General features: G+C 39.6%; 1 protein-coding gene across 5 annotated transcripts in view; it reads right to left on the reverse strand.

Moving 5' to 3' along the window:
• Positions 1-26,299, reverse strand: part of LOC149318735 (protocadherin-15-like) — a 952,040-nt gene that overhangs the window by 340,128 nt on the left and 585,613 nt on the right. For all 5 annotated transcript variants that reach the window (XM_089510367.1, XM_089510370.1, XM_089510366.1 and 2 more), the window contains one exon: positions 20,870-21,025. In XM_089510367.1, coding sequence (XP_089366493.1) covers positions 20,870-21,025 — 156 coding nt within the window. The remainder of the gene's footprint in view (positions 1-20,869; positions 21,026-26,299) is intronic.

Raw genomic sequence — 26,299 nt, forward strand, 5'->3', positions numbered from 1 at the left:
TCTATGTTCTGCAGCATGCTGAACATTGGAACTGCAATCCATGCCAAATTTTTGGCATTTGTAAAACTAGGGTTTATTACTTGTGCATCATGGAGAGGGATTAATAAAATCCCCAGAATACAAAACCCCATAAAGATCATAGCTGACATTTTTGGGAAAAGTGAATACTTAGAAATCAAAATTATAATGTCATGAAGCTGAGCTATATTAACAGGACTGCCACATTCCAGACCCTCAAATTGTTATAATTATGCATATTATTAATTTGCACCCTAATGATGTAAATTTGGTGAATTATTACATTTTTCTACCCCTGTGCTTCAGGTTTGGAACCAGTTTTATACTAAATTCTTTTTCTGAGAGAACTTGTATAGAGGAATGTTTAAAGTGCTGGATATGCAACACAGAAACCCAAGTTCAAAAGCCATCTTGGTTACGGAATTTATCCCGTGATCTTGGGTCATCATTACCTCTCAGCAAATCCACCTTACAAACTTGCTGTGGGCATTAATAGCACGACAGGGAGCATGTAAAGTGGCTGTGCACATGTGTGCTATGGTAAGTAACAACAGCCACCACCACCTTTTGTTATTCACTGGAACTTCTGACATTACTATATTCTCATCATATCACTATAGTTTCTTCCTACCATAGAGTTGTGGTTTTTTGTTTGCTTGTTTTTAATTGATGGGGGAAAGTACACATCCATAAAAATGTCACAGGAAAGCCTCTGAGAGACTGCCATTTGATTCACAGTGCAAAATGCAAGGAAAGCAAGGGCAACTCAGAAAACACCCCTCCTTCCCCTGTACTTTGCCTCATCTTGTACCATTCTCTCTTGTTCTTCCCACTGTACATGACACCCTCTCTGTCCTCCTTTTCTCTCTCTTGTTTCATCTTGTGACTGCCCAATAACTGGCACCTTTGCCATTCTCACCTTCCTTGTACCATCTTGTTTCCACCCCCTACCCTCCTTTTCCTTTTGCCTCACCATGTACCACCATCCCCTCCTGCACCTTCGTCCCCTTAAGAGTTTTCTTGCTTACTGCACCCTGCTAATGCACCTCTCCCTCTCTCTTCCCTTTCCTCAGTATACCTCTCTCACTTGCTTCACAAATCACATGCTTCCTTCTTTCTTGCCTATTCATTTCTCCTCCCCTTGTGCAGCTCAATCTCCCTTGTCTTGTGCATTGCACCCATCTGTTGCATCTCCTCCCTTTTATCTCCCTTCCTCCGTCTTGCCTCTGTGCTGGGCTTACTTTTTTGCAGCCCCAGCTGCACTCTAACCCTTTCTTTCTCACCCCTATTGTTTCGCTTCATCCTGCTGCCTATTGCCTTCTAAAGGAGAAGCACATGAGCAAAGCTGCTTCAAACTAAGAGCTGGGAAGGAGGCAGGTGAAAGCAGTGAGGCCTCCACAACTGCAAGACAACTATCAGGAGGAGAGGGAGATGAAACAAGGTAGGGGAACTGGAAGCAGGACAAGCAGTGGGGAGGGGAGTGAGGAAGGGTGAAAGGGAGAGGACAATAATGGGATTGGCTCTTTTCCTCCCATGCCAGGCAGTGTTGAACATCTAATAAAAATACATAATATTGCTCCATCAAGCAGCATAGCACTCCACTGAATCTTACAAATTCATGATAATATTCCAGCTTTTACTCTGCATTGTTGAATCCTACTCCTGCCCTCTAGTTGTTCCATTGCTTTCTGAACACTCTTTGCGAGGAGCTCTGGAGTTTATCAGACAAGGGGAATTGGAAATATAATCCAATGGCAATCCAAACGCAATCATGGGGTTTAACGTTATTACGTGATAGACTACCACACGCAATTTCGGGCAATGGGAAGTCAGTCTGAACGTAATCATGGGGTTTCATGCTATTGCGTGAGAGGTGATCACATGCTATTTCGGGCAATGTCAAGCTATTTTTGGGCAATGGGAAGTCAGTTTGAACATAATTCGAATTCACATAAATTCACTGAACTAGCGAATTCATGTGAATGCGTTCTGGCCCCACTTTCTTTTCATTTGAAATTAAGAGAAATTCCTCCCGTGTGATAAACTCCTCTGAAAAACAGACATTCTCTCTGGCAGCCTGACCTTTCTGGCCAATCCTCAAACTTCCTCCTCCTGCTTCTTGTTGTTGTGAGTCTTCAAGTCATTTCCAACTTGTGGTGAGCCTAAGGCAAACCCATCATGGGGTTTTCTTGGTAAGAGGGGGTTTATCATTGCCTTCCCTTGAGGGGAATGTGACTTGCCAAAGGTCACCCAGTGGGTTTTATGGCTGAGCGAAGAATCAAACCCTGGTCTCCAGAGTCGTACCCCAACACTCAAACCACTAAACCATGCTGCCTGTTCTTACCAAAGAATAATTGGTTCAACAGAAATAGATGCAACAATCCTTTACCCATTTACCTAAAAATATGTTTCGTTGAACTCTATGGAGTTATTTTTATGTGCCTTACTTTAAAGACACACATGGACCTGGCATGAGCAGAATGTAGGTTTAGAGAATTGCATCCCTTTATTAGAAAATCACTTAATAATGAATCTAATTAAACACTTTAAAGTGTGTGACCAACTGAAGATGGAGCAGGGTGAAAAGCAGAATGGTGGGAAGGAGAGAGAGAGAGAGAGAGAGAGAGAGAGACTGAGAAAGGGGGAAAGTGGGGAAAGGTGAGTTGGTTAAGGAAAAGCTTTCTCTCAACTATCCAGGTATCCCACACTTTGTCAACAATGAACATATAAAAGATCCTGGAGGGGTTGACTGCAGGTCATCCCAAAGAACAATAGTCAAATGCAGAAAATAAATTCAATAAAAACTAGAAGAGGAGAGAAAAGAGACTTAGGCGCGTTACAGACCGCCCAGAAGGGGCAGTCTCGCGCCGCGGCCGGTTGCAGTGTCCGGGAATCACAGCAGCCAAACGGTGCGGTTCCTGGACACTGCAAAGAAGGAGCGCGAAAATCGCCTCCTTCCTGCGGTCCAGAAGAGACGCCGCAAGGCGCTAGTCGCGCACTCATGGCATCACTTCTGCTGTGCGACGTGTGGACGCAGAGCATCCGCTACGTCAAAATGGCGGCGCCCATCTGTATGCGGCGCTGCCATTTTGACGTAGTCATTACGCGCGAGGGGCAAGGCGCATCAGGAAGCGCTGCCCCTCATGCATGATGACGGCACCTCATGGGCCCGTCTGTAACGCGCCTTAGGTCACCTTTATCTCCACTTGCCATCCAGAAAGGTTCAAATATCCAGACCAGAAATAACAGAGAACAGGGGAAGGAGGCACCATACTTCAACCATAAGGAGACTGATATTCTTTAATGGTTCAGGCTGCTTGAGGATCTCCTGTTAGACAAACCAGTTGTACACATACAGTAGCATAGCAATAGCATTTACATTTCTATACCGCTCCATAGTGAACAAAGCACTCTGTAAGCAGTTTACAATCTTTAAGCCAATTGCCCCAAACAAACTGGGTACTCATTTTACCAACCTATGAAAAGATGGAAGGCTGAGTCAACCTGGAGGCATGAGACAGAACTCACAGTGTTGTGGCTGCAGCCACAACATAGCACAATACACGTATGCTTACTTCCATTCATCCATTTGAGACAGGTGTTCACTGTTTCCCTATATTCTCTTGCTTCTCTACTTCAGTTGCTTTGCTTCCTCAATTCTTTTGCTTCCTACAACCTCTTCTCTACATCTCTTACTCCTCCTAAAACAATTGACAGCCAACAAGCAGACTGCAACCCCAATGAATTGTAATGATCCAAAATAACTTATTAGCTGAAGTTTAGAACAACTGCAGTGTTAATCATACAGCTGAGACACACTGGTCAGGGAGAGAGTAAAATGAATTAACTGTTATTTCCCCAATATATCAGAAATGCACTGAAGAATGTAAGGAGGAGAAGAACATTTTACATGTTACCCTATTTCCTTTTGTTGTTAACTGCCCTTGAGTTGATCTCAACCAATGGCAACCCTGATGATGAGTCATCTCCATGACCGTCTGTCCTCCACTGCTCTGGTCAACTCCTACAAACTCATACTTGTGATCTTTTAATAGAGGCCATCCATCTTGCAAGTGGCCTTCCTATCTTTCTACTTCCCTCTATCTTTTCCCACATTACTTTTTCCCAGTGATTCATGCCTTCTCATGATGTGTCCAAAATACCACAACTTTGTCATCTTGGCTTCTAGGGAGATTTCTGGTATGATCTGCTCTAGGACCCATTTGTTTGTCTTTTTGGCTTTCCATGGGAACCTTAACACTCTTCTCCAGCACCACATTTTGAATGAGCTGATTTTCCTCTTATTCTCCTTCTTAACTATCCAGCTCTCACATCCATACATGGCAATGGGGAATACAATGGCTTGTACGATTCTAACTTTTGTGCTCAGTTGTATATCACTGCATTTTAGGATATTCTCTAGTTCTTTCATAGCTGTCCTTCCCATTCTTAATCTTCTTCTGGTATCCTGACTGCAGTCTTCATTTCTATCAATGTTTGATCCCAGGTATGAGAATTCTTTTACCATTTCTATTTCTTCATTGTCTAATTCAAATTTGTGTAGGTTCTCTGTGGACATTATTTTTGTTTTCTTTACGTTCAACAAAAGGCCTGCCTTTGCACTTTCTTCTTTGATCTTTCTTAATAGTTGTTACAGGTCTTTGAGGGTTTCTTTTAGTATTATGGTGTCATCTCAGTATCTCAGATTGTTGATATTCCTTCCTCCTATTTTCACACCTCCGTCTTCTGTGACCAAGCCTGCTTTTCTTATAATATGTTCTGCATACAAGTTGAACAGATAGGGTGAAAGGATACAGTGTTGTCTGACTACTTTGTCATTTGGGAACCATTCTGTTTCTCCAGTCCCTAATTCCCTAATGGACTGTAATTCCCAATATATTTAAGTGTAGGAATGGCTGTAGTGTTAATTATGCAGTCTGTGGAATTCAGCTACATTGGGGCACAGGGAGAGGCAAGCTAATGAATTTATGAGTTAACATACCAATGTAATGATTTTTCTAAGTTCTGATACAGATTAGATAGATAGATAGATAGATAGATAGATAGATAGATAGATATTTGAACCAGTAACACACACACACACACACACACAGAGCCAGCCTATCTGCTTTGTCAGTGTTTGGAACAGAGGTGCCATCTATTTCAAGTAACATTGAAGAAAAGGGAAAATTTCTGGATTCACAGACTTAAGGTCCAAACACCACATGGTCTTACCCTGGAGGACGACATAACATTATTATCATTTGCTTTAGAAAATATCCATCCTAGAAATAGTTCATTTTTAACTGGAACAACTGGGGAAGGTGGAAGCTGAAATATTGTGTTACAAAACTGAAACTGTTCTGTTTTCTAATCACTCTAATATTTGTGCGTGTGTGTGCACAACTGTTTCAGGTTTCACTATCATCTCCAAATATGTTTCGAGGTTTACAGTATACTCCATTCTACACTTTCAAAAGGCTAACATAAACTCACAGACACATTACCAGTGCTGTTGAAATAAATGTAATCTGTTCCAGGTGTAGGTGTTACAAGCACCTGCTGGATAGTTATTATGTACCAAGAGGAGAATTCTGTCCTATGTAACAACAACATACAGATGAAATCCCAGAACATTTTTGGGCTCTGTAAGAAACAAGCATGCAAATGTATGCACGCATACATATGAATATGGTTTATATGCTTGCTATATTGATGAGAAAACTTCCCACAAAAGATAACATGACAAGTTCATGATTGAAATATGTTTTTAAAGGTCCTTATCTGTGAGATATTCATTTAATTTGGCAATTAAACCTGCAGTGAAAGAGGAAGCTCAGATGACAGAGAAACACAAAATGGAGTGTGGTAAGAAGAGCATAAGGATGCATGCTGTCACTGTTGCTTTTTAATTTGTTCTGTGAGACCATTTTAAAGAAGCACTTAATGGTTCAAATGATGGTATCACTGTGAAAGAAGAGATTATCAATAGCAGGTGAAATACAGACAATACAGTATTAGCAGGTGCCAACTTAGATGGTCTGCAAAGTTTACTTGGTAAAGTCAGGGGAGTAAAGCAATGTTAAGAAATTTTAAGAAAACCAAGTTAATGGTAAACAATAACAAGAAGATAGACTAAGAAATGCAGTTAGAGATTCAAAATGAAATTGTGGAGATTGCTGACATATATAAGTACTCTGGAATCTGAATGAGCATTGGGATCATACTTATTCATTAGAAGTTAGAATACCAATGGTCCAGATTAGCCTTTTAAAAAATGAAAAATATAATAAGCAACAAAAACTTAAAAACAGCATTGAGAATGTACATTGTATAGTGTTATGGAATTGTGAACTATCACACAGGCTAACATAACAAGAAAAAGAAGCATCTGACATTTGGATTTATTTCAGCATGATACGGACGTCTTGAACCAAGACAGTGAACAACAAAGAAGTGTTGAAAAGAATACAGAGCAAGAAATAATAAAACAGATGCAGAAAACTGGAGTATTTCATTCACTCAATAAGAAGTGAAAAGATACTTTTTAAAAACAGCTGATTCGGCAAAATAAATGGGTGGGGGGGAAGGTGTAGGAAAAAGAAAAACCTGTCAGCTGAAAAATCTTAGTGAATAGTTCAAATGCATTTTGTAGAGAGATTTTGTAGCACTGTTGAGACTAACTGAAAGAAAGAAGTTGGCAGCATGAGCTTTTGTAGACTTAGGTCTACTTCTGCCAACATATTTATTCAGAAAATGTCATCACAAGACCTAATGACATCACCCACAATATTAGAGGAACTTCCACATGTTCATCCTCCAATGTGATCTATGCTATACTAGGTCAGCAATGACCTTCAGCACTCTACATCGGGCAAACAGGCCAGTCCTTGCACCAGAGGATAAATAGACATAAATAAGATATTAGAAATGGGAATACACACACAAACACACACACACACAAAACAGTGGCAGAACATTTCAGTCTCCCTGGATATTGCATCTCAGACCCCAAACTAGCGGTCCTTGAACAAAAAAACTACAAAGGAAGATTGGAAAGAGAAACAGCAGAATTGGAATTCACCCACAGATTACAGCCCATCAGCAGTGGACTAAACAAAGATAAGGGTTTTCTGGCACATTGCACACATTTCAACACTATCTAACCCCCATCCTCATGGGTGGTGCCCTTGACTTGTTCATCACGACACTCTGTTTCCCACAATCTATTCTCCTCACCTCCAGCTAGTTTCCTGTCTTTGTTCACCAACGACCATAATTAAAAGTGGATTTGCCATTTCATTTCCATACACAAAGGAATTTGAATGTGAACTGACTTTCTCTCACTAATGGCATATATAGGTCTGTCCCTGGCTTTCCACTCCACCAAATTCATCAGAGGAAGTAGTCTTAAGTATACAAAAGCTCATGCTGCCAATTTCTTTCTTTGTTTGTCTCAAAGATGCAACAAGATCTTTCTGCATACTGATTCTAACATGACTATATCTTTCAGTTCATCTGCATTCTTTGGCAAGGTCACATTCAGGGACAATTGAGTCATGTTAATTTCCAACCTCTAGTAGGAGAGGAAAGAAAAGATAAGGATTAGATAGCAAGACTTTAAGGGAGGTCCATAGATTCAAAGACTGAATATCTTTGCAGCATTGAAAACCACTTTAAAGAAATTTAAGGATGAGGGATTAACCTTCCATTCCATTACTACACAAAGATATAGGAGATTATCACACGGAGGCTTACTGTTGCTAAAACATGACTAAAGAGTTGGAAAACCACAACTGTGTGATTGGCAGTCACACTTGTTTCCAAATGATTAAATTGTCATGGAGGCATCCTGCTCCTCTTCCATCATCAAAGTGTTCATGCAGCAGCCATTTCTCCAATAATGGAAGTTTCTGCCATGGTTTTCCAATGATTTAGCGATGGTAAGACTCCTTGTGATAATCTCCTTAGCTGCATCAAGTCTGGAATATTAGTATGAAAAGGAATCTTGTAGTATCTTTGAAACTAGCTGCAAACAAGAAGTTGGTAGTATGAGCTTTTGTAGACTTGAGCCTACTTCCTCAGATGAATGTAGTTTTAAGTCTGTGGAAGCTCATTCTACTAGCTTCTTTCTTTCAGCTAGACTCAAAGGTGCTATATGATCCCTTTGCATTTTGCCTTTACTATAGTGATATCATTCATCAACATCAGCTCCTGATTTGTTTGGTACAATGAGTTTAGGAACAAGCAATGGATTCAGTTCCATCATTTCATGGTGATCATTTTCCATACTTGTTTCTAATCAGACACTACTGAAATCCATCAAGTGGTGAAAGGGAACAATCCCTTTTAGGGGAGGGAAAAAAAACCTGAATGAGAAACTTGTAGTTTTCTATGAATCCTAATTTATTCCTTTTTATCCTGTATTGTGTATGGCAATTTGATGATTGAGAGTTATCATGGAAACTGATTGCTTGCCTTTTGTCAGCCTAGAAAATGTTTCTTTGACTTGATGTTTTAAGTTGCTGTGTCTATTTCTGATGCACCATTGCTTTACTTAACAGACAGCTGCCATGATGAAGACACACTCTCATCCTCATCAGTTTTAGTTTTTACATTTTTTTAAAAAAAAGCATAATTGACACAATAAAAGCTTTCAGATTTGTAAAATAGCCTAATGCCACTTTTCATTTCAGCATTCCCTTAGATGCAAGCATTTCCATCTCTCTCTGCTTCTCCTTCTCCCTCAATGTCTCCCAGCTCTTTTACTCGCACCCTTTGGGAGGAGCATAATTAGAACATCACACAAGCTGACTTTCACTTTTGTCACCATCCCATTATTTCTGTACAGTTATCAAGATACTGAATATCAGCCCAACTGGTAACAGGTAATGGCCCGAGCTCAGGTAGTGATAACAGAAAAATTATTTTGTGAAATTTCACAAAAATAACAATTGTGTATATCAGCTATCTTCTTGTTTTAAAACAAATGATAGTTCTTTGTTATCAGCTGTGAGATCACCCCCAAAAATAGGAGGAGGAGAATATCACTGGAAAACTCTTAGGCCCTTTTCACACGAGGGACTTACCGCATTGTAATCATAGCCCAAACATTGCCGCATCGCTTCAGAAGCGCAGAGGTGGGATCATCCATTGTGCTTTTGAAACATCACTGAAGCTCTCTTGTTGTTCTCCTGTCAACCAATCAGAGAAGCCATTTTTGTAATAATGGGATCTTCTGTTATTACAAAAATGGCTTCTCCATGAACAATTGGTCGATGGGAGAACAGCGGAATGCTTCAGTTACATTTCACAAGCATGACGGATGATCCCACCTCCACACTTCTGGAGCATTTGGGCAACGTTTGGGCTATGATTACTATGCAGTAAGTCCCTCGTGTGATAGAGTCCTTAGAAAGCAGTCCAAGTACCTTCTTTTTTGCAATCCAGATGACAATGGTCTGTTGCTACCATGAACAGCAAAACAAAGTTTTCTTGTTGCCCATGATGCACTGTAAATAAAACCAAAACCTACCATATATGAAATGCTACAGAAAATCTATTTTAGAAATGTATATAGAAATCAAAATTTAATTTCCATTGGATTCATTCATTACTTTCATGGTCTATTCTGATAATAAATTCTTCAGCTACATCTTATTGAGATTTTTAAAAAAAAATCATTTGTCATGAAGAACTTGCAAAGCAGAACAACATAAAACCTACAGGTAATTCTCACACACTAATATGCGTCCAAAATGCTACACCACCAGAGAGTCGTTATTTAAATACCATGAGAAGGGGGAAAGTAATTACTTAGAGAGAGAGGAAAGCTCACTTTGAACAATAATTACTACCCCAGAAATGATGTTTTAGGCAGCAACAGTTCAGAATTTACTGAATTCAGGCCACTCTTCTGATGAAGAGGTCAGACTAATCATAATAAGCATTTTCTTAAGAGAGGAAAGTGTAATCTGAACAACAAAAAAAGGCAGTTTCAAAATAATTAATCTCAATGCAAATGAGTGAATGTGCTTCAAAACCAAGGGGAAAAACCCAATAGATTTAATATTCCTACCTACTAGGCTAGAGAATTACTAATCAATGGCCCCATACAGACAGGCCAAAATAAAGCTGCTTCGGATCACATTGGATGTATGCTGTTTCAATGATGCATGCTTCCTAAGAGTCCGGATGCCTCACCAAAGCCATGCTCCCGTCCTTAGGATGGGAGCGTGGCTTTAATGTGGCTTCCAGACTCTTAGGATGTATGCATCATTTAAACAGCATACCTCCAATGTGACCCAAAGCAGCTTTATTTCGGCCTGTCTGTATGGGGCCAGAATAACTGAATCAGTTTCCCCAGTGAAAACACTGCAGTCTTGCATTTACAGCAAGAGTTAAATACCATCTCAACAAAATTGTTTCCCTAAAATAGAAAATCAGTTAAATTTTGTCATGCCGTCCTCAAATAGTTCTTATACCAAACATACCATGGTCTGCTAAAGCTGGCATTGAGATATACTAAGATTTATAACTGTGCTGATCAGTAATGGGTTCATTGACCTTCAGAGCTCTCTCATCATAATAAAATTCTTGAAATGACAAAAGAACCAATGATCCAATGGACTATTTAAAGCATATCAATGTAAGCTATAGCTATCCAGTCTCACCTTAATCTTCTTTTCCCTAAGCTAAACAAACCAAGTGCCTTTACTTTGTCCTCATATGACATGCTTCTGAACTATCTATTACCTCCACTGCTCTTCTTATACTCTTCTCCATTCTGACTGGGTGTGGCTTTGCTTTATTCCCAGAAACTTTGTAGTTTAGTCTGCTCTTGTATGTTAATTTGTTTCACATTCTTTGAATCAAGTTGTTATGGGGGAAAATAATCAGTAAAAAAATGAAAATAAAATAAAAGACCCAACTATATGGGAGTTGACTATCTTTATGGAGAAATCGAGAAAGTAATCATCTGTAGATGCTAGACCCACACAACATGTGGCTGCACCAGTTCAGCATTCACTAACCCATTCTGCACTGTGAAAATAATGCAGTTTGACATTGATATAACTGCCATGGCTCAATGCTACAAAATTCGTGGAATTCTTGTTTTGTGAGATATTTAGCCTTCTCTACCAGAGAGCTCTGGTGCAACAACAAACTAAAACAAATTCCTTAACCCTGAGCCAAGGCAGTCAAACCAGTGTCAAACTGCATTATTTCTGTAGTGCAGATGCAGGATGTGTCATCGTAGTGTCTTGAGTGCCTGAAGCTTCACTCCATTTGTACAGCCCCAGGCAGGTTGTTAAAATGGGAGCCTCACACATTCTAGTAGCTTCCATACAGAACTAGTAACCACTGTTGTGCAACTCTGGGATAATCCAATAGTATCTCACCTTATAAAGACCAGTCTGGTTTTCTCATTTCCCCACCTTCCAAGTGTCAAGGAAGTAACTCATGATCACAAAAGTAAGAGATTGGGGGCTTTTATAAATAAGAAGTGCATGCAAATACTTGAAAGATAATGCTAAATAAAATCAATGGAATCTTGTGGCACTATGAAGAATAACACATTTTATTTGGCTTAAACTAAGGCTGAGGCCTCCAGCGCCCCTCCCTGCTACATTCCTTATTTTTGTTCTTTTAAAAAAAATGTTCACGCAACCCCATGTCCCCTAAGCAGTGTGGTGGGCAACTGTCACATTTGTCTCGCCACCAGGCCCTTTTAGGCCCAGAAGAGACCTTTAAAAGTATAAAGTAAAGCAGAAGTTGACTTTCAGTTGACATTCTGTTTAAAAAGAACTTCTCCTTAGTCAAAACAGTGGGAGGGGAGAGCAGAATTCACTCCACTACGTGGGTTATTTAGGAGCACAAAATTGTTAGTGGGGAGGTATGGTAGGGGTGTGTATGAACATGCAAGTTCTCATGGAGGGCAAATGTGTTAATTTGCTGATGTAAACTTGCCTCGATCCACAGGGAGAGGCAGGAAAATACAAATAAAATTATTGTTATTATTATTATTATTATTATTATTATTAAATGCCCCAGGCAAGTTACCCACTTCTGGCATAAACTTTTGTGCACTCCACCCTATTTTATCATATGCAAGTGGGCTGGAATTCTCAAGTATGTACCTCAAATAAAATGCATTAGACTTTACAGTGCCACAAAACTTTATTTGTCTGTTTGTTGCAAGCTACTTGCTCCCACTACCTACAATGATTAACAACAGATATATCAAAGATATAGAGTTTGGAGAAAATGAAATTTCTACAGAACTGCTGACCGATTTCCCTTTTGTATTAAGTTTTTTATTCCTGTGTCATCAACTGCGCTCACAATATGAAAATGACTCCAATCAACCATACATAAACATCTATACAAATACTAGAGATGACAGCAAATAAACATCAATTCCCAAAGGAAAGATGTTTCAAATTTATAATTTGGCAAGAATGAACTAGTAGGCCGGAGGACAGGGGGAGGAATGACTTTTATGAGCCAACAAAACAAACTGACCTTTTCTTTAACATATTTTGACCGCATGCTGCAGCCCCAAACTGGCCTTTCCAGGGTGCAAAAAGGAGCTGAATAAAGCACCTTTTGTGGTCTGGAAAGGGCATGATAGCTGCGGCGCTGTGGCTTTAAGGTGTTCCTTTGGTGCTGTGTCATGCAAATGCAGTGCGAGAGGAGTGCTGTGACACTGCACACCGTGTGGAGTGGCGTGTGGCATCATGCCACCATGGGGGTAGAGTTGGAACATGCGTCGTATGGATGCCATGCCCCAACTGCACCCCCAGGCCATCCTTAATGGCTGGTCTGCCCAGCCCCCAAACCTACTAAATATAGTATTGCCCTAATAATTACACTTATTTACCAAGATCTGCGAAAATTTCAGAAGGATGTGTAATTTATTTTGTTTCTATTTTTTTATGAGAACTTTAAAAATTTGCAAATTTCCTTATAAAAGGAAATAAGCAAAGCCTCATATTAAAAACAACTATGCAGAAGGTGTGAAACAGATTCATCCCTTTCTTTCTTTCTTTCTTTCTTTCTTTTGTCTGCCAAAGAAAGCAACAATAACAGAGTCTTGGACAACTATGTTATTTGTTGTTGTTATTGTCGAATGCCTTCAAGTAATTTCTGTTTTATGAGCACCCTAAGGCATCACAGTGTTTCCTTGGCAAGTTTCTATAGAGGCCATTCTGTCAGGGTGAGAGAGTGTGACTTACCCAAGATCACCATGAGGTTCCATGACTGAGCTGGGATTTGAACCCAGGTCTCAAGAATCATAGTCCAATGATCAAGCCACTATTCTACTCTGTTATGAGCAAAGGGAAATTAGTGGATATTTTGAACGTTTTTATTGCTTTTGATTATAATCAATTTTTTTAGATAGTTAAACCATATTCCTATCACACTATTTTCTCACAAGACTGGTTATTATTTAACATCATATCCATCTCCTTAGTTGCATCTTACAAAAGAAAACTGAAGTAAAAGCCAAACATGTTCAATAAATGAATGTGTTTTGTTTTTTAAAAAATTACACTGAGCTGCTTTCAGATGCCTGTACTTAAGAGTAATAAGCAAAATGGGCCAACTGAAAGGGAATCGCAGCCTCTGCTCAAGTGGAAGGGACATAAAAGTAATGAGGAATGAGTATGAAGTAGAACTTGCTTCAACTCTGTGAGCAGACAATAATTGAGAATGATCTCCAGTTGACATGCTTTGTACTCAGTGCCAGAAAATAGGAGCCTGTAGTGTTCTTCAAACATATTGAGATAGTAGTAGCAGTAGGCTTAATCCCACATATTGCATCTTTAAAAAAGCTGTTGTGACTCAGCTCTATCAATGGTGTTATTGACAATCTTTCTTGCCACCTGAATGTATTGGTCTATGGATTCAATCAACATGGCCCCTGAAAGTTCCCCCAACCTTGACCATAACTGCTCTTTTTTTCTCTGACTGCCCATCTTCAATAGTTCCTCTTCCATCCCTGCAGAACTGGAATGCTCCCCCCCCCCCCCCACAAGAAAAGAAAAGAAATTGGAACAGGTTCAGTAGAGTATGCTAAGAATGGACAGGGATATGAGTGGGGGGAAATACCTGTGAAGAAAACTTGAAGAAATGATTTTGTCAACCAGGAGAAGGAAGATTGAGGAAGGACAAGAAAGCACCAGTATCTCAAGTGTTGCCACATATGAGAAAACGAAAATGTGTTCTTTGCCATCCCAGGGGACATGACCCAAATGTATATGAATATTACTGTAAAGTTCTTAAAATGGTAGGAGCAGTTCAAGAATGGAGCCAAGTAGGGCAATGAGCTCCTTTTCATGGCCCAAATTCGATGGACATTTATTTGATGTTCTGGAGTTCTGGATTTTGTGCACGGAGCTGTGGGCTGGAAGACATGGCCTACAAACTACCCAACAACTCTCTCATTCTGTGGCAAGGGTAGGCATTTACAAGGGGTAGAGAGCCTCCTGTGCAGGCCAAACTCTGCCAGATGGGGTGCAGTGGAGCACCTAAAAGTAGCCACTTGCCAGCAACATGGAGCCTCAGTGCTACACTATTTCCATGACATGAAAACTGTTGGAATATTTCACACTACCTTATGGGGAATCATAGAATCTTTGAACTGGAAGGGACCACAAAGCCTGTCTAGTCCAACACCCTGCCAAATAGGAATTGCTGTTGCTGTTATGTGCCTTCAAGTTGTTTCCAACTTATGGTGACCCAAAGATGAACCTATTGTAGGTTTTCTTTGCAAGATTTGTTCAGAGGAGGTTTGTCATTGACTTCCTTTGGGGCTGAAAGTGTGATCTCCCAAGGGAACCCACATGGTTCTTACACACACGCACACACACACACACACACTTTTTCACATTCAATAAAATTTTTAGATATTTGAACAAAACAGAAATGTGAACAAAACAAAGCAAAAAGAAAAGGGGGCACAAAAGTGAGGAAAAAATCAGAAAATGGAAGATATAAATATAAACATAATAGAATATTATAGACAGGAAATACAAATAGATTGAAAAGTGGCTTCCAACTTTCTTTTTTAGAGGTTATACACACACATAATATAACCTTTCCTCTTTCTCTCTGCAAACTACATCATACAATTCTTCTGACAGTCCACTCATACTAATTCTCAAAACCAACAGTCATGAAATCATCTTCTTTTTTGTGTGTGTGCAAAAAGTCTATTAGGGCTTCGAGTCTTGGATTAAAGAAAAAACATGAGTGACATTTTTAAAAGAATGGAAGCCCCTAATAGACTTTTTTTTTATCAATTTCTGCTAATTTGTTCAATTTTAAAAGTTGATCTTTCTTAGTAGGTAATGCTGAATTCTTCCATCTTTAAGACAGTGAGTTTCCACGGTCAATCAGTGATTAGAACATGGTCTCTGGAGTCATACATTCAAACCACTACACCATGCTGGATCTCCATTCATGGAATTCACAGCTAAAACATTCTTGAAAAATGTTCATTGAACCTCTGGAGAGTCCACCAACCTCGGAGGCAATTTATTCCACTATCAAACACCTCTTACATTAAAATAAGATCTTCCTAATGTTTAGGTGTAATCTCTTTTCTTGGAATTTGAATCCACTGGTTCATGTTCTAAGTCTCTGGAGCAGTAAACAAGCTGGCGCCAAATTCTACATGACATCCTTTCAGATATTTAAAGACAGCTATGATGTCACCTCTCTCACTCTTCCCTTCTCCATAGCCATCTCCCAAAATTGTTTCTCATAAAGCTTGGTTGCTGGATCATTGAGTATCTTGATGACTCATTTCTGGACACATTCCACCTTGTCAATATCCCTGTACTGTGGTGCCCCAAACTGGACATATTATTCCATGTGAGATGTGATAGAAGCACAGTGAACTGGCACAAATATGTCCCTCAACTGGGACACATTACCTGTATGCAGCCCAGAACTACACTGATTCATCAAACTAAGTGATATTTTCTAAGTATTTAGCTGTTAATTAGAAATGTCCAATGGATCAAGTCTATACACTTATATTACCATCAATGTCCTTTTGACAACATGGTTGTTGCCTGTTTACCCTGCTATTGCAACAATGGTCTCAAAGTGGATGATAAGAAACTAAAATACAATAAAACAGGTAACAAGTAATCAATAGTGGCAGGTAAATAAATTAAAGTGTTAGTAAAAAGTCATGCAAAGGTAAAAGTAGAAAAGAAAAGGCTATTTTTAAAATGTAATCAAATATTGTTAGGATCCAGACAGAAGGGACATATTATGGAACTCTATCCGAGACGTGTTTGACTTGTGCCTTCATCTTCATATTTCATACACTAAGGTATATGAAATATGAAGATGAAGGCACCAGTCAAACATGTCTGGGACAGAATTCTATAATATGAAGACAAATATGCACAAAAAGCAGTTCTCCAGTAGCTACTTTCCTACAATTCATAGGTGTGGGCACCCAGTAAAGTGCCTCTTATTTGTTGGGAAGGAAAAGTTATATATCAGAGAAATGAAAACCTTTGGACAGAATTCTTCAGTATGTGGCCATTTTCACACTTGACAAAAGAAAAAAATGGCAGCAAGGTAAGAAAACACAGTAGATAAAAAAGGAATTTTTCATTATCCCCAATGTGAATTGTAAGCAATGTTAGGCTACTGTTTGTAGTATCATACAGATGAGACCATTTTGAATTAGATATCAACAGTCTCTGTAAATATAGCACAACAAAGGTTTTCAATAATTGTATGCACTTAATAAATTCAATTATAGGAGAAAAACAATGTTTAGTTGTTTGTATTTTAAGCCCCTGCAATGGGGCTTAAAGCAGATCAAACTGTATTTAGAGCCAAAACATTAATGAATACAACATAACACAATTATAAAGCTTCAATACCCAAAAATAACCCTCAAACATTTTCATTAGAGAGAACTCTGGAACAGCAGAAAGATGTTTGCAACCATTTGTACCACTTACTAGGAGATAAACCAATGCAACAGAACAATAATGGACAGTAAAACTTGCAAATAATGGTGCTTAACATCACATAGTGTTCAAAAAAGAGTTCTGAAGTGTTTTGAATTTAGACTCAGAAATGTAAGATTAAATTTACTTCAGAAGACAAAGAAAGTAACATTATGTCAGATAGCAGCAGAAATAAATTACTACAGCTTGAGGAAAAGATTCAGCTCCTTTTTTTGGAGACCAATTAAAGGGGAAAATAAAGAATTTGGGGTAACATCCATTAAGAACGCTCAAACACATTTGGTATGAACATTTGTATGCAGATTTCAACAATTCTGAACCACCACCAATGAAAGAAATGATGGAAAATTCCTTCAAATCACTCTTGAGCTTTTTGACATAGCTGAATCAAAGAAACAGATGGAGAAATGAATAATAGCAAGAAAATACCAGAGGGAAAATTTTATACCATTTGAAATCTACAGTACATGCTACTTGAGTTCCAGTTTTGGCTGGAGAAGGATTTTAGAAATGATGCAAAGTTTGCAAATAACAGCACTGTGATCCAAACCCAAAATCCATTTGCATTTCATTTTGACTCAAAAATATGTTCAGTCCCATTCTGAGCTGACCTGTCCTATTCTTTATCCTCAAAACCTCCATTCAGTAGCAACAATCTGCAGGGCAGGATACAAGGGGGCAGCCATTTTCTGTTTGTTTTTGTTTTGCAGTGCTTGTTGGGCAATAATGTTTCATCATTACTCATGACAGCAGTGCACAGAAATGGTTTCAGAAGAGCACAGAATGGAAAAGGTCAACTATTCTGAACACACACCCTTTTTAGCTCATGGTTGGATTAGTTTTTTTTCCAGAGGCAAAGGACATATGGAAGAAAGAGTGTAAATTGCTTCCTTTCTGGATAAGCAAAGGATATGGATGTGGTGGATGAAGTGGACCTAGTCCAGAAACCTTTTAGGATATGCAACTGAAGAAAGGGAGTTAGGTACCAAAGAACTGAGACTGGGAGCCTATCACAGATCCTCCTTGAACTATTATTGCACTACGAATAGTTTTATATGAGAGATTCATAGAGCTGTCCACAGACTTATTAGCCTCGATGTTTAACCAATGCTGGCTAATAAAAAGACATTAGAATGTGCTAATTTCTCTCAGAATGGGTGAAATGTCACTGAAAAGGATACTAAACACTCCTCCTGTTGCACTGCCAGATTACTGACCTATACCAGCTGATCCCAAACATGCCTGAAACGGGTTTGCCTCAGATGCTGCTGCCGAATAACCACAGGAGACCGTGTTGGAGGAAAGGCCACAACTTTATTAAGCAAACCATTGGTAGGGTTGGCACAAAGCATGAGGTCAGGATCTGCGAAATCAAACAACCCCACGTTTGTCTGATTAACCACAACCTGGCACCCACCAGGCATTGGGATGACCTAGGGGCTAATGAACACCATATGACCGCATCTCTGCCATGCGTTCACATATTTGCTAAGCCCCTAGTCACCGGGAGGCGCTCTCGCATTATGGCCCCCGCAATGGCCATACGCCTGCCCTATTCGCCCCCGGGTCCCGACTGACTCCCAAACCAGAGCTCCGTAGCCCTGGTACCACACCGTGCAGATCCTGGCCTATGCTGCCGCCCCAAAGTTGTGACAAAAAACCCAAACCCAAGCGGTGGGTGGGTGGGAGAAGGCTCAGCTCCTCCTCCCTTCCTGCTTGGCTCCTAACCATCCGGAGCCAAGCACCGACTGAGGGCCGGGGCTGGCAGCATGCCCTATATAGGCCTAAGCCCCGCCCTCAGTACCATCTGACCAGGAGACTCCTCCTCCAGGGCAGCTGAACCAATCATCTGCCCTGGAGGACCGGAACTCCCAATCACCGAGCCCAGCTCCCAGAGCGTCGTGGGGCGGAAGGGACTCCCTTTTGCCCCGCGCACCAATAGGGAGCTGGGGCAAGCCCCAGAGCACTCTGGGGCTTGTAGTCGTTCGCTGCGTCTAGCGGCAAAGCGGTCAGCCTGCCGAGTCGGGCAACCGCTTTTTTCTGGCACAGGGCAGAACCACCAGCTTGGTGTCCCCTCATTTCAATGCAACTGCTGAACACACCCCTCCCTAAGGCCAGCTCTGTGACTTTTCTAGGGCAAGTGAAGTTAACAAGATATTGGGACAGAGAAAAAAGGCACAGTGTAGAAATGAAAAACAAACAAGTTGTGAAATGCTGTGTTGAGGAACATCTACTCAACTGTATTAAAATTCTAAATTTAAAAAAAAATCAAAGCATTTAATACATGATGCTTTGCATAAAACACCTAGTGGCATCAGAAGTGCATTAGTGCTAAAACAGGTGTTCTTGTTGCTGTGACACTGCTAGAAAGAAAACCACATCCCTTGCAGACAGATAACCTTGCCAGGGTGAGAGATGGGTATGGTGCCAGGGAAAGGTGATATTTTCACCCTATTCCCTTTACAGTTGAGAATAGATGCCCCAAGGTATAGCTCTCTTTTCAGCATAAGAGTGGGGGAGGCTCAGATATTCCCACCTACTTTGAGATGAGAAACCAAAATTTAAAATGGCTGCAACTTTCTGTTACACCAGCAAGTCAATGAGAGTTGGGGAAGGCCTATTTAAGGTCCCTTTTCACATACTGTTCTCATTGCCACAGCTAAGCAATGTAATGAACACACTACAAAAAGCATTTGACTGGTTCTCCTTCTAGGACTGTGCTGTCCTTTTCCCTGCCTCATGTTGCCATAGTTGACAGGATGCACATGGACAGAGGGCTTAGCTTATCAATAAATTATAAGAACTCCCTCTAGCTAAAGTAACACAAATACCAGTCACAATAAAATACCATATATTGATAGAGGAATAAACCCATCCCAGTTTCCTTAGATTGAGAACAGGGGAGCTTCATAAAGCTAGGCCAGTTCCTGAAATGAGTAGCCATGTGTGATGAGGAGGACTGGACCACACAGCAGAGCTACAGATGAGACTTGCTGTACATCTATGCATTATATGACTGGATATAAAGCTTCACTGTATTCAGGTAGCTCAAGCTTGGGAATAGCAAGGAAGAACTGAGGCTAAACAGCATAACCTTGTTCTGAGTGTGAAAATATAGGGGAGAGAGATGGATCAACAGAATTGTCTCTTTCCCAAACACACTCATCACAGTTGATCACTGAATGAATGTAATGTATCAATAAGATGTAGTTCTTCCCATCTGCAAATAGATAGGATCTGACTTGGAACTAGTTAATACAAAATAAAAACATATGTTATTGGTAAATTTAAAAACTAGGGGTCTACAAAATGGAACTCTTTTTGCTGAACCTACTATTGCATTGAATAATAATTCTGTAAGAAAATCTAAACCAATAAAGTTTGTTCCTGAGATAACCCTTTAAATCTGCAAATTAATGTTTCTGTTCGTATTTGCATTTATTATCCTTTTTTCTATCATATAATGGAAACATAATGAAAATATCCTTCTCGGTTCTTTTTGCTGCAGTACTATATATTCTCATAGCAGTATGTGTGTGCATCTCTTTTACTTTCCCATGTCTCTTCGACTTCATATGTAATATTCTCATTGGGTTAGGTTTATTTAATTACAATCATGATTCTCCTTAAGCAAGTCAATCTGTGGCAAAGTGTTTTACAAGTACAGTAAAAGTTCAGCATCAACTGAAGCCCCCTCCTCCCTCTTACTTCCCAAAGAAATAAATCTAAAGTGCATTAATAATGCATTAGTTAGGGGGGGGAGGACATTTTATGCTTACAGAACATGAGCAGTCAGAAATGTGGTAACAATAAATATCAGCAACAATAGCGATAATAAAACTGACCTCATTTACCGCAACATAGTACTTCTGCTGCTGAAACTGGGGAGAATTATCGTTTCTATCCCGTACCACAATCCGAACTTCGTGGTAGATAATAGTTCCTACTTTTCGATTAATACACTGGACTTGGACCACAATGGATTGAATTGACATTGGTGGCTGCAAAGAAGGAGAAAAATAAAAGTTCAATTGCATTTAACTAGTAACTGGTTATGAAGAATATACTTTCTACTTACAGCCATCTATCAGTACAATGTCTATTCAGAAAATAAGGTCAACTGAAGTAAAGACAGTAATCCTGCAAATTTATTCAATTGAAATAAAGATAACAATCCTATATATGCACTTGAACATAAGTCCCAGGCCTTTTCTTGGCCAAATAAACCGGTTTCTCCACATCCTCTCCCCAGGGAGTCTGGACGATGCATGACCCCAAACCTAGTTCTGGTGTGAACAGACTGGATGACGTCTGGCATGTTCAGTACCAGAACTGAAGGGCTCTGCACCCTTAAAATGCATTTTTAAATGAATTTTAAAATTTTACTTTTTGTTCTGCATCTTCTGAGAAGATCTGGAGCGCTCCGTTCCAACAGCAGGCAGCTATTTCATGCACATCGCACTGAGCAATTACTACTTCTAGTCACTTGATCTGAGGTCTGAACAAGGTGCCCAGCAATGTATTTGTAGCTGGGTGCCTCATTCAGACCTCAGAACATTTTTCCATATGTGTGTGTGTGTGTGTGTGTGTATTCTTTCTCAGAGGATGCAGCCACTGATGCTGGTGAAACATCAGGAATAAATTCCTCTAGAACATAACCACATAGCCCGAAAAACGCACAAAAAACTATGGATGCCGGCCATGAAAGCCTTCGACTTCTCACACACACATATATATTTATTTTATATTGTTTTATTCATTTAAATATTTATATCCCACCCTTTATCCAAAGATCTCAAGTTGGCTTACAATAAAATCAGCTTAAAACAATAAACAATTATATGTTCTAAAAGAGTTAAATATATTATTAATTTAAAAACAGACAATTTAAAACCATTTAAACAACCTTGAATAATATAACCATAAAACATGTGCAGCCTGTAGTATTGCACTGGATAAACAGAAGATCATAATACACTTGAGGAATGTAGATGGTGCTGTCAGCAAGCAGACACAAGCTCTTTTTGAAATTGGGCAAGATCATGGGAAGCTCATAAAGAAGCTTGCATATTTAGGAGTGTTTTCTTTGCTACTGCTCATAGAGCTTCTAGATATATTATCACTATAGCAACAAGTGTTCTAACACAAGTGATACATTTAGTCAGAATGGGCCTTAAAACTGAATCTTACTATTAGATCAGGACCATGGAGGACACCATGGAACTCTGCTAGAGCTTTGACTGTAGCGTCAGAGAATCTTACTTTAATCCATGCTATGATTTGAGCCATTATTAAGAGCTGGATATTGGCTGGAATTCACTAAAGCAGTTACGAATATGTAACCTAGAGTTAAGCATTCATAGGTGGTTCTTATTCATTATTCCTATGGGGATTATTACATGGAGGCTTACCGTCTCTGAAACATCACTAAATCATCTGTAAAGCATGAGGGTGTGATTGCCGGTTGCACTTTCCCCCTGTGATTGAATCATCATGGCGGCATCCTGTCATTAAAGCATTTGCAGGGAAGCCATTTCTCTGCATAACTAAAGTTCCCGTTATGCAGAGAAATGGCTGCTCCATGAATGCTTTAATGATGGGATGCCTCCATGGCAATTTAATCACAGGGAGAAAGCACATCCTTGCACTTTACAGATGATTTAGTGATGTTTCAGAGACGGTAAAGCTCTGTGTGATAATCCCTCATGTATTCCCTAGATTAGGGAATATGAAGGGATGTTGAAAGTCCCCAATCCTCATCCATTGGGCAGCAGCCACCGCTAGCAACAGGATGTGCTAACCTGTTGATTGGGAAGTAGTTGACTGACATTTCCACATTCTCCGTGAGAAATCACTGGTGTAAGGGAGAATAGTGTCGGGGTCCCTGCTTCTTCCTGTTGGATTGGAGATTGATCAAGGGAGGGGATGGAAACTTCAGTCAGCTGCTTCCTGGCTGACAGAATAACAGAGCCTTTGTACTCACAGAGGTTGCTGCATGATGAGGATTATGGGGGGGTCAGGCTGGCAGATACTATGTAGCTACATAATTAAAATGGTTACATGTATTTAACAGTTTTAGTGAATTCCAGTCAAGATCTTTATGTGAAAGATATTGATTACTGGGAAGGTTGTAAGGTATTAGATACTGAAACTTATCTTAAAATAGGGAAATAATTTTGTTGTAAAACTCTTTTAAATTTGTTAATTGTTAGGTAACAGTGTAAATATGTTTAGTACTCTTGTATGTGTAGATGCTGAGTAGACTGTTTTCCATCTCAAGAGTCTAATACTAGGCTTGTCAGCAGGAACTAAAGGGCTGTTCCTGAGAGAAACAGAGCTGATCTGTTTTTAAATATTACAGAAGACATTCAAGAGGACCACAGAAGACACCAATGCCATAGAAAGAACCACAAGCACTTGAGATGAATTTTGAATTTTACAATATTTATGTTGAAACTTAAACCAACATTGTTATATGCTGCCACTTAATTGCTGACTGCATTGTGATTTAAAAAATAATTTAAGTGAAACACATGGAGAAAATAATACATTGTTAGGAATTATTTTTTGCTGTTTGTGTATGGAGAGGAAATGCTACTGCAGTCATGAAAGGGAAGTCCACTGTCTCAGTTGAATGAACTTGGAAAACTATTAGTGAACAGTGGATTATATCAGCAACTGAAGGACTGAAAGCTCTGCTTTTCTTTTGATGTTTCCCCAGTCTCTGACAATATATTTGCAAGTGAACAGCTTCTTCAGAGTACTTGTTGCCTGATCTCTAAGCCTTTCCTCTGACTGGCAAGACATATACAGAAAAAACATAATAAAATGACAGGACAACAGTACTTCTACTTAGTAAATGAATGATAATTTACCTGTTATCCTATCCTCATCACTGAGTCTACACTTTTATCTAACCATCTTGAATGCTTGATGAAAAATTAAACTTATGAACAATAGATATAATACAATTTTAATATTCAATTGTAGCTGTTGCTTAGCTAATAAAATAATAATTAATTTTATCAACAGTTATGCTTCTAATGTCATCCTCATAAATATTCATACCAACTTCTACCTTCCTTATCAAATAAGCCATTTCCTCTTATTTATAGAGCATCCTGCAGTGCTCAGAAATACCCGGTGGGCAGATCATATTCAGATGGATCTGGACTGAAAATGTCAATGAGCCATCCAACAAGCAGGAACTAGTCTTGAAAGTAAAACTTATTGGACCCCAAACATTAGAACCTGAGTTCCTCTGCCTCTCCCCAATCTCATATTGCAATATTGCCTTGCTTCATCTGGGGAAACATAAATGCAAATGCATTTCTCAATGATAATCACCATTATGACTTCAAGGATGCTTTGAATTTCTATTTCCAATTTTGTCTTTTTTAAATAAAAGTTTTGGGGATGGTAGCTAATCTGAAGTCTACTGTGTTAAGTTTACTTCAGTACATTGGGTTAAGAAATACACTGGGTTAAGAAATGTTAGCTGCATCTTTTCAGAAGAGCACAACAAATGTTGTGGTAGTTTCAGCATATTTTGCAAAACTTGCATATATCACTAGTTCAAACCACTATACATTTTTTTCAGAAGACCCTTTGCTGAGTACATCTAATTTGTAGCTGCAAACAGCTGTTTTAAGACATGTTAGCAACTCTATATAGTTGGCCCTCCACATCTGCAGCTTTGACTTTTGTATATTTGATTATCTGTGGTTTTGATTAATAGGTTCTCTCTAAAATCTCTAAGTCCTCCAGCACAACTCTGCCAGATGTTGACCATAGTGTTGTGCTGCAGAGTCTTTAAGCATTTGTAGGTCTTCTAGTTTGATTCTATGATCAACTTATGACAAATGTTGACCATAGAGTTACACTGGAGGACCTGGTGAGTCCTAGAGAGGTGTTCTCTCAGGTAAAAAGAATAGTGGTTTCTTTATTTGTCATTTTCCCACACTCACAGGGGAATGTGAATTCACCCCTAATTCCAGTGAATGTAGAGGTGATGGAAGATGCATTATACATCTCAGAAGGTAGACTTAAGTCTACGAAAGCTCATGCTGCCAACTTCTTTCTTTCAGTTAGTCTCAAAGATGCTACAACAACTGTCTACATATTGATTCTACAGACTAACACGGCTGTATCTTTGAATAAATAAGGCAGTATGTCTACACTCTAATTTTTGGCTACAGACAAGGCTTCAAGTACCTGTTCAGCCATGGGAACCCACTGGGTGACCCTGGGCAAGTCACATTCACTCTGACTCAGGGGGTCACCGCATTGCCCCCTGGGATGTGATGGGGGCGTGATGAAAGGGAGTGGGATGAGAACAGAATGGGTGCTATCACCCATCCTATTGCACAGCAGAATCCCACCGCCACCGCTGGCGGAAGTTCCCATTGCATTCCAGATCTGTGCCAGAGGAGGCGATTTTCAGGAACTGTTTAGAAGCGTTCCTGAAAATCGCCACCTCTGAGACAGATCTAGAAGGCAATGGGAACTTCTGGTGGCGGCATTCTGCTGTGCGATAGAATGGATGATAGCACCCATTCTGTTCTCATCCTGTTCCCTTTCATCACACCCCCATCACATCCCAGGGGGCAATGCGGTAAGGTCCTCAGTGGGAGGCAAAGGCAAACTGCCACTGAACAAATCTTGCCAAGAAAGCCATGTCATAGGGTTATTGTAAGTCAGAAACAAATTGAAGGCATACAACAACAACAACAACAACAACATGCCCTGAACACACAAGATTTCTCCTATTTTTAGAAGCTATATCAGGTAGGTTGTGGTCAGTACTTAAATAAGAAATAGTGGGGATATCCGGATAGGCCTAGGACAGATCCCTGCGAGCTACTGCTAGAGTTGACAATATTGGCCTAGATGTACAGACAATCCAACTCAATTTAAGAGAGCTTCCCATTTTCCTCCTGTAAAATATTTCATTTATCTCAGTAGTGCAGATGGATGTGAGTTTAGATATTTTGGTAGATATCTATAAGACAAACTGTGTTGAAGACAAAGCACAAGACATAAAGGCAGCTAAGCTCATCCACTGTTCATTCCATTATAAGTGATATTCAGAAAGATGCATAGTTCCTCTGAACATGAAGGTACAGTTTAGCCCCCTTGGATAAGAAACACTAATAAAACCCCTCCTCCATGGATTTGTCTGCTCTAATTCATTGGACAAAATTTTATTTTATTTCCAAATAGTTTTCTAGCATTGTCCATCCTGAAAACCATGAAGCACTTTCCAATAAAAAAAA

Source organism: Sceloporus occidentalis, unplaced genomic scaffold, assembly GCF_023333645.1.
Source record: "Sceloporus occidentalis isolate IW3139 unplaced genomic scaffold, rSceOcc1.0.p SCAF_2, whole genome shotgun sequence".
NCBI lineage: Eukaryota > Metazoa > Chordata > Lepidosauria > Squamata > Phrynosomatidae > Sceloporus > Sceloporus occidentalis.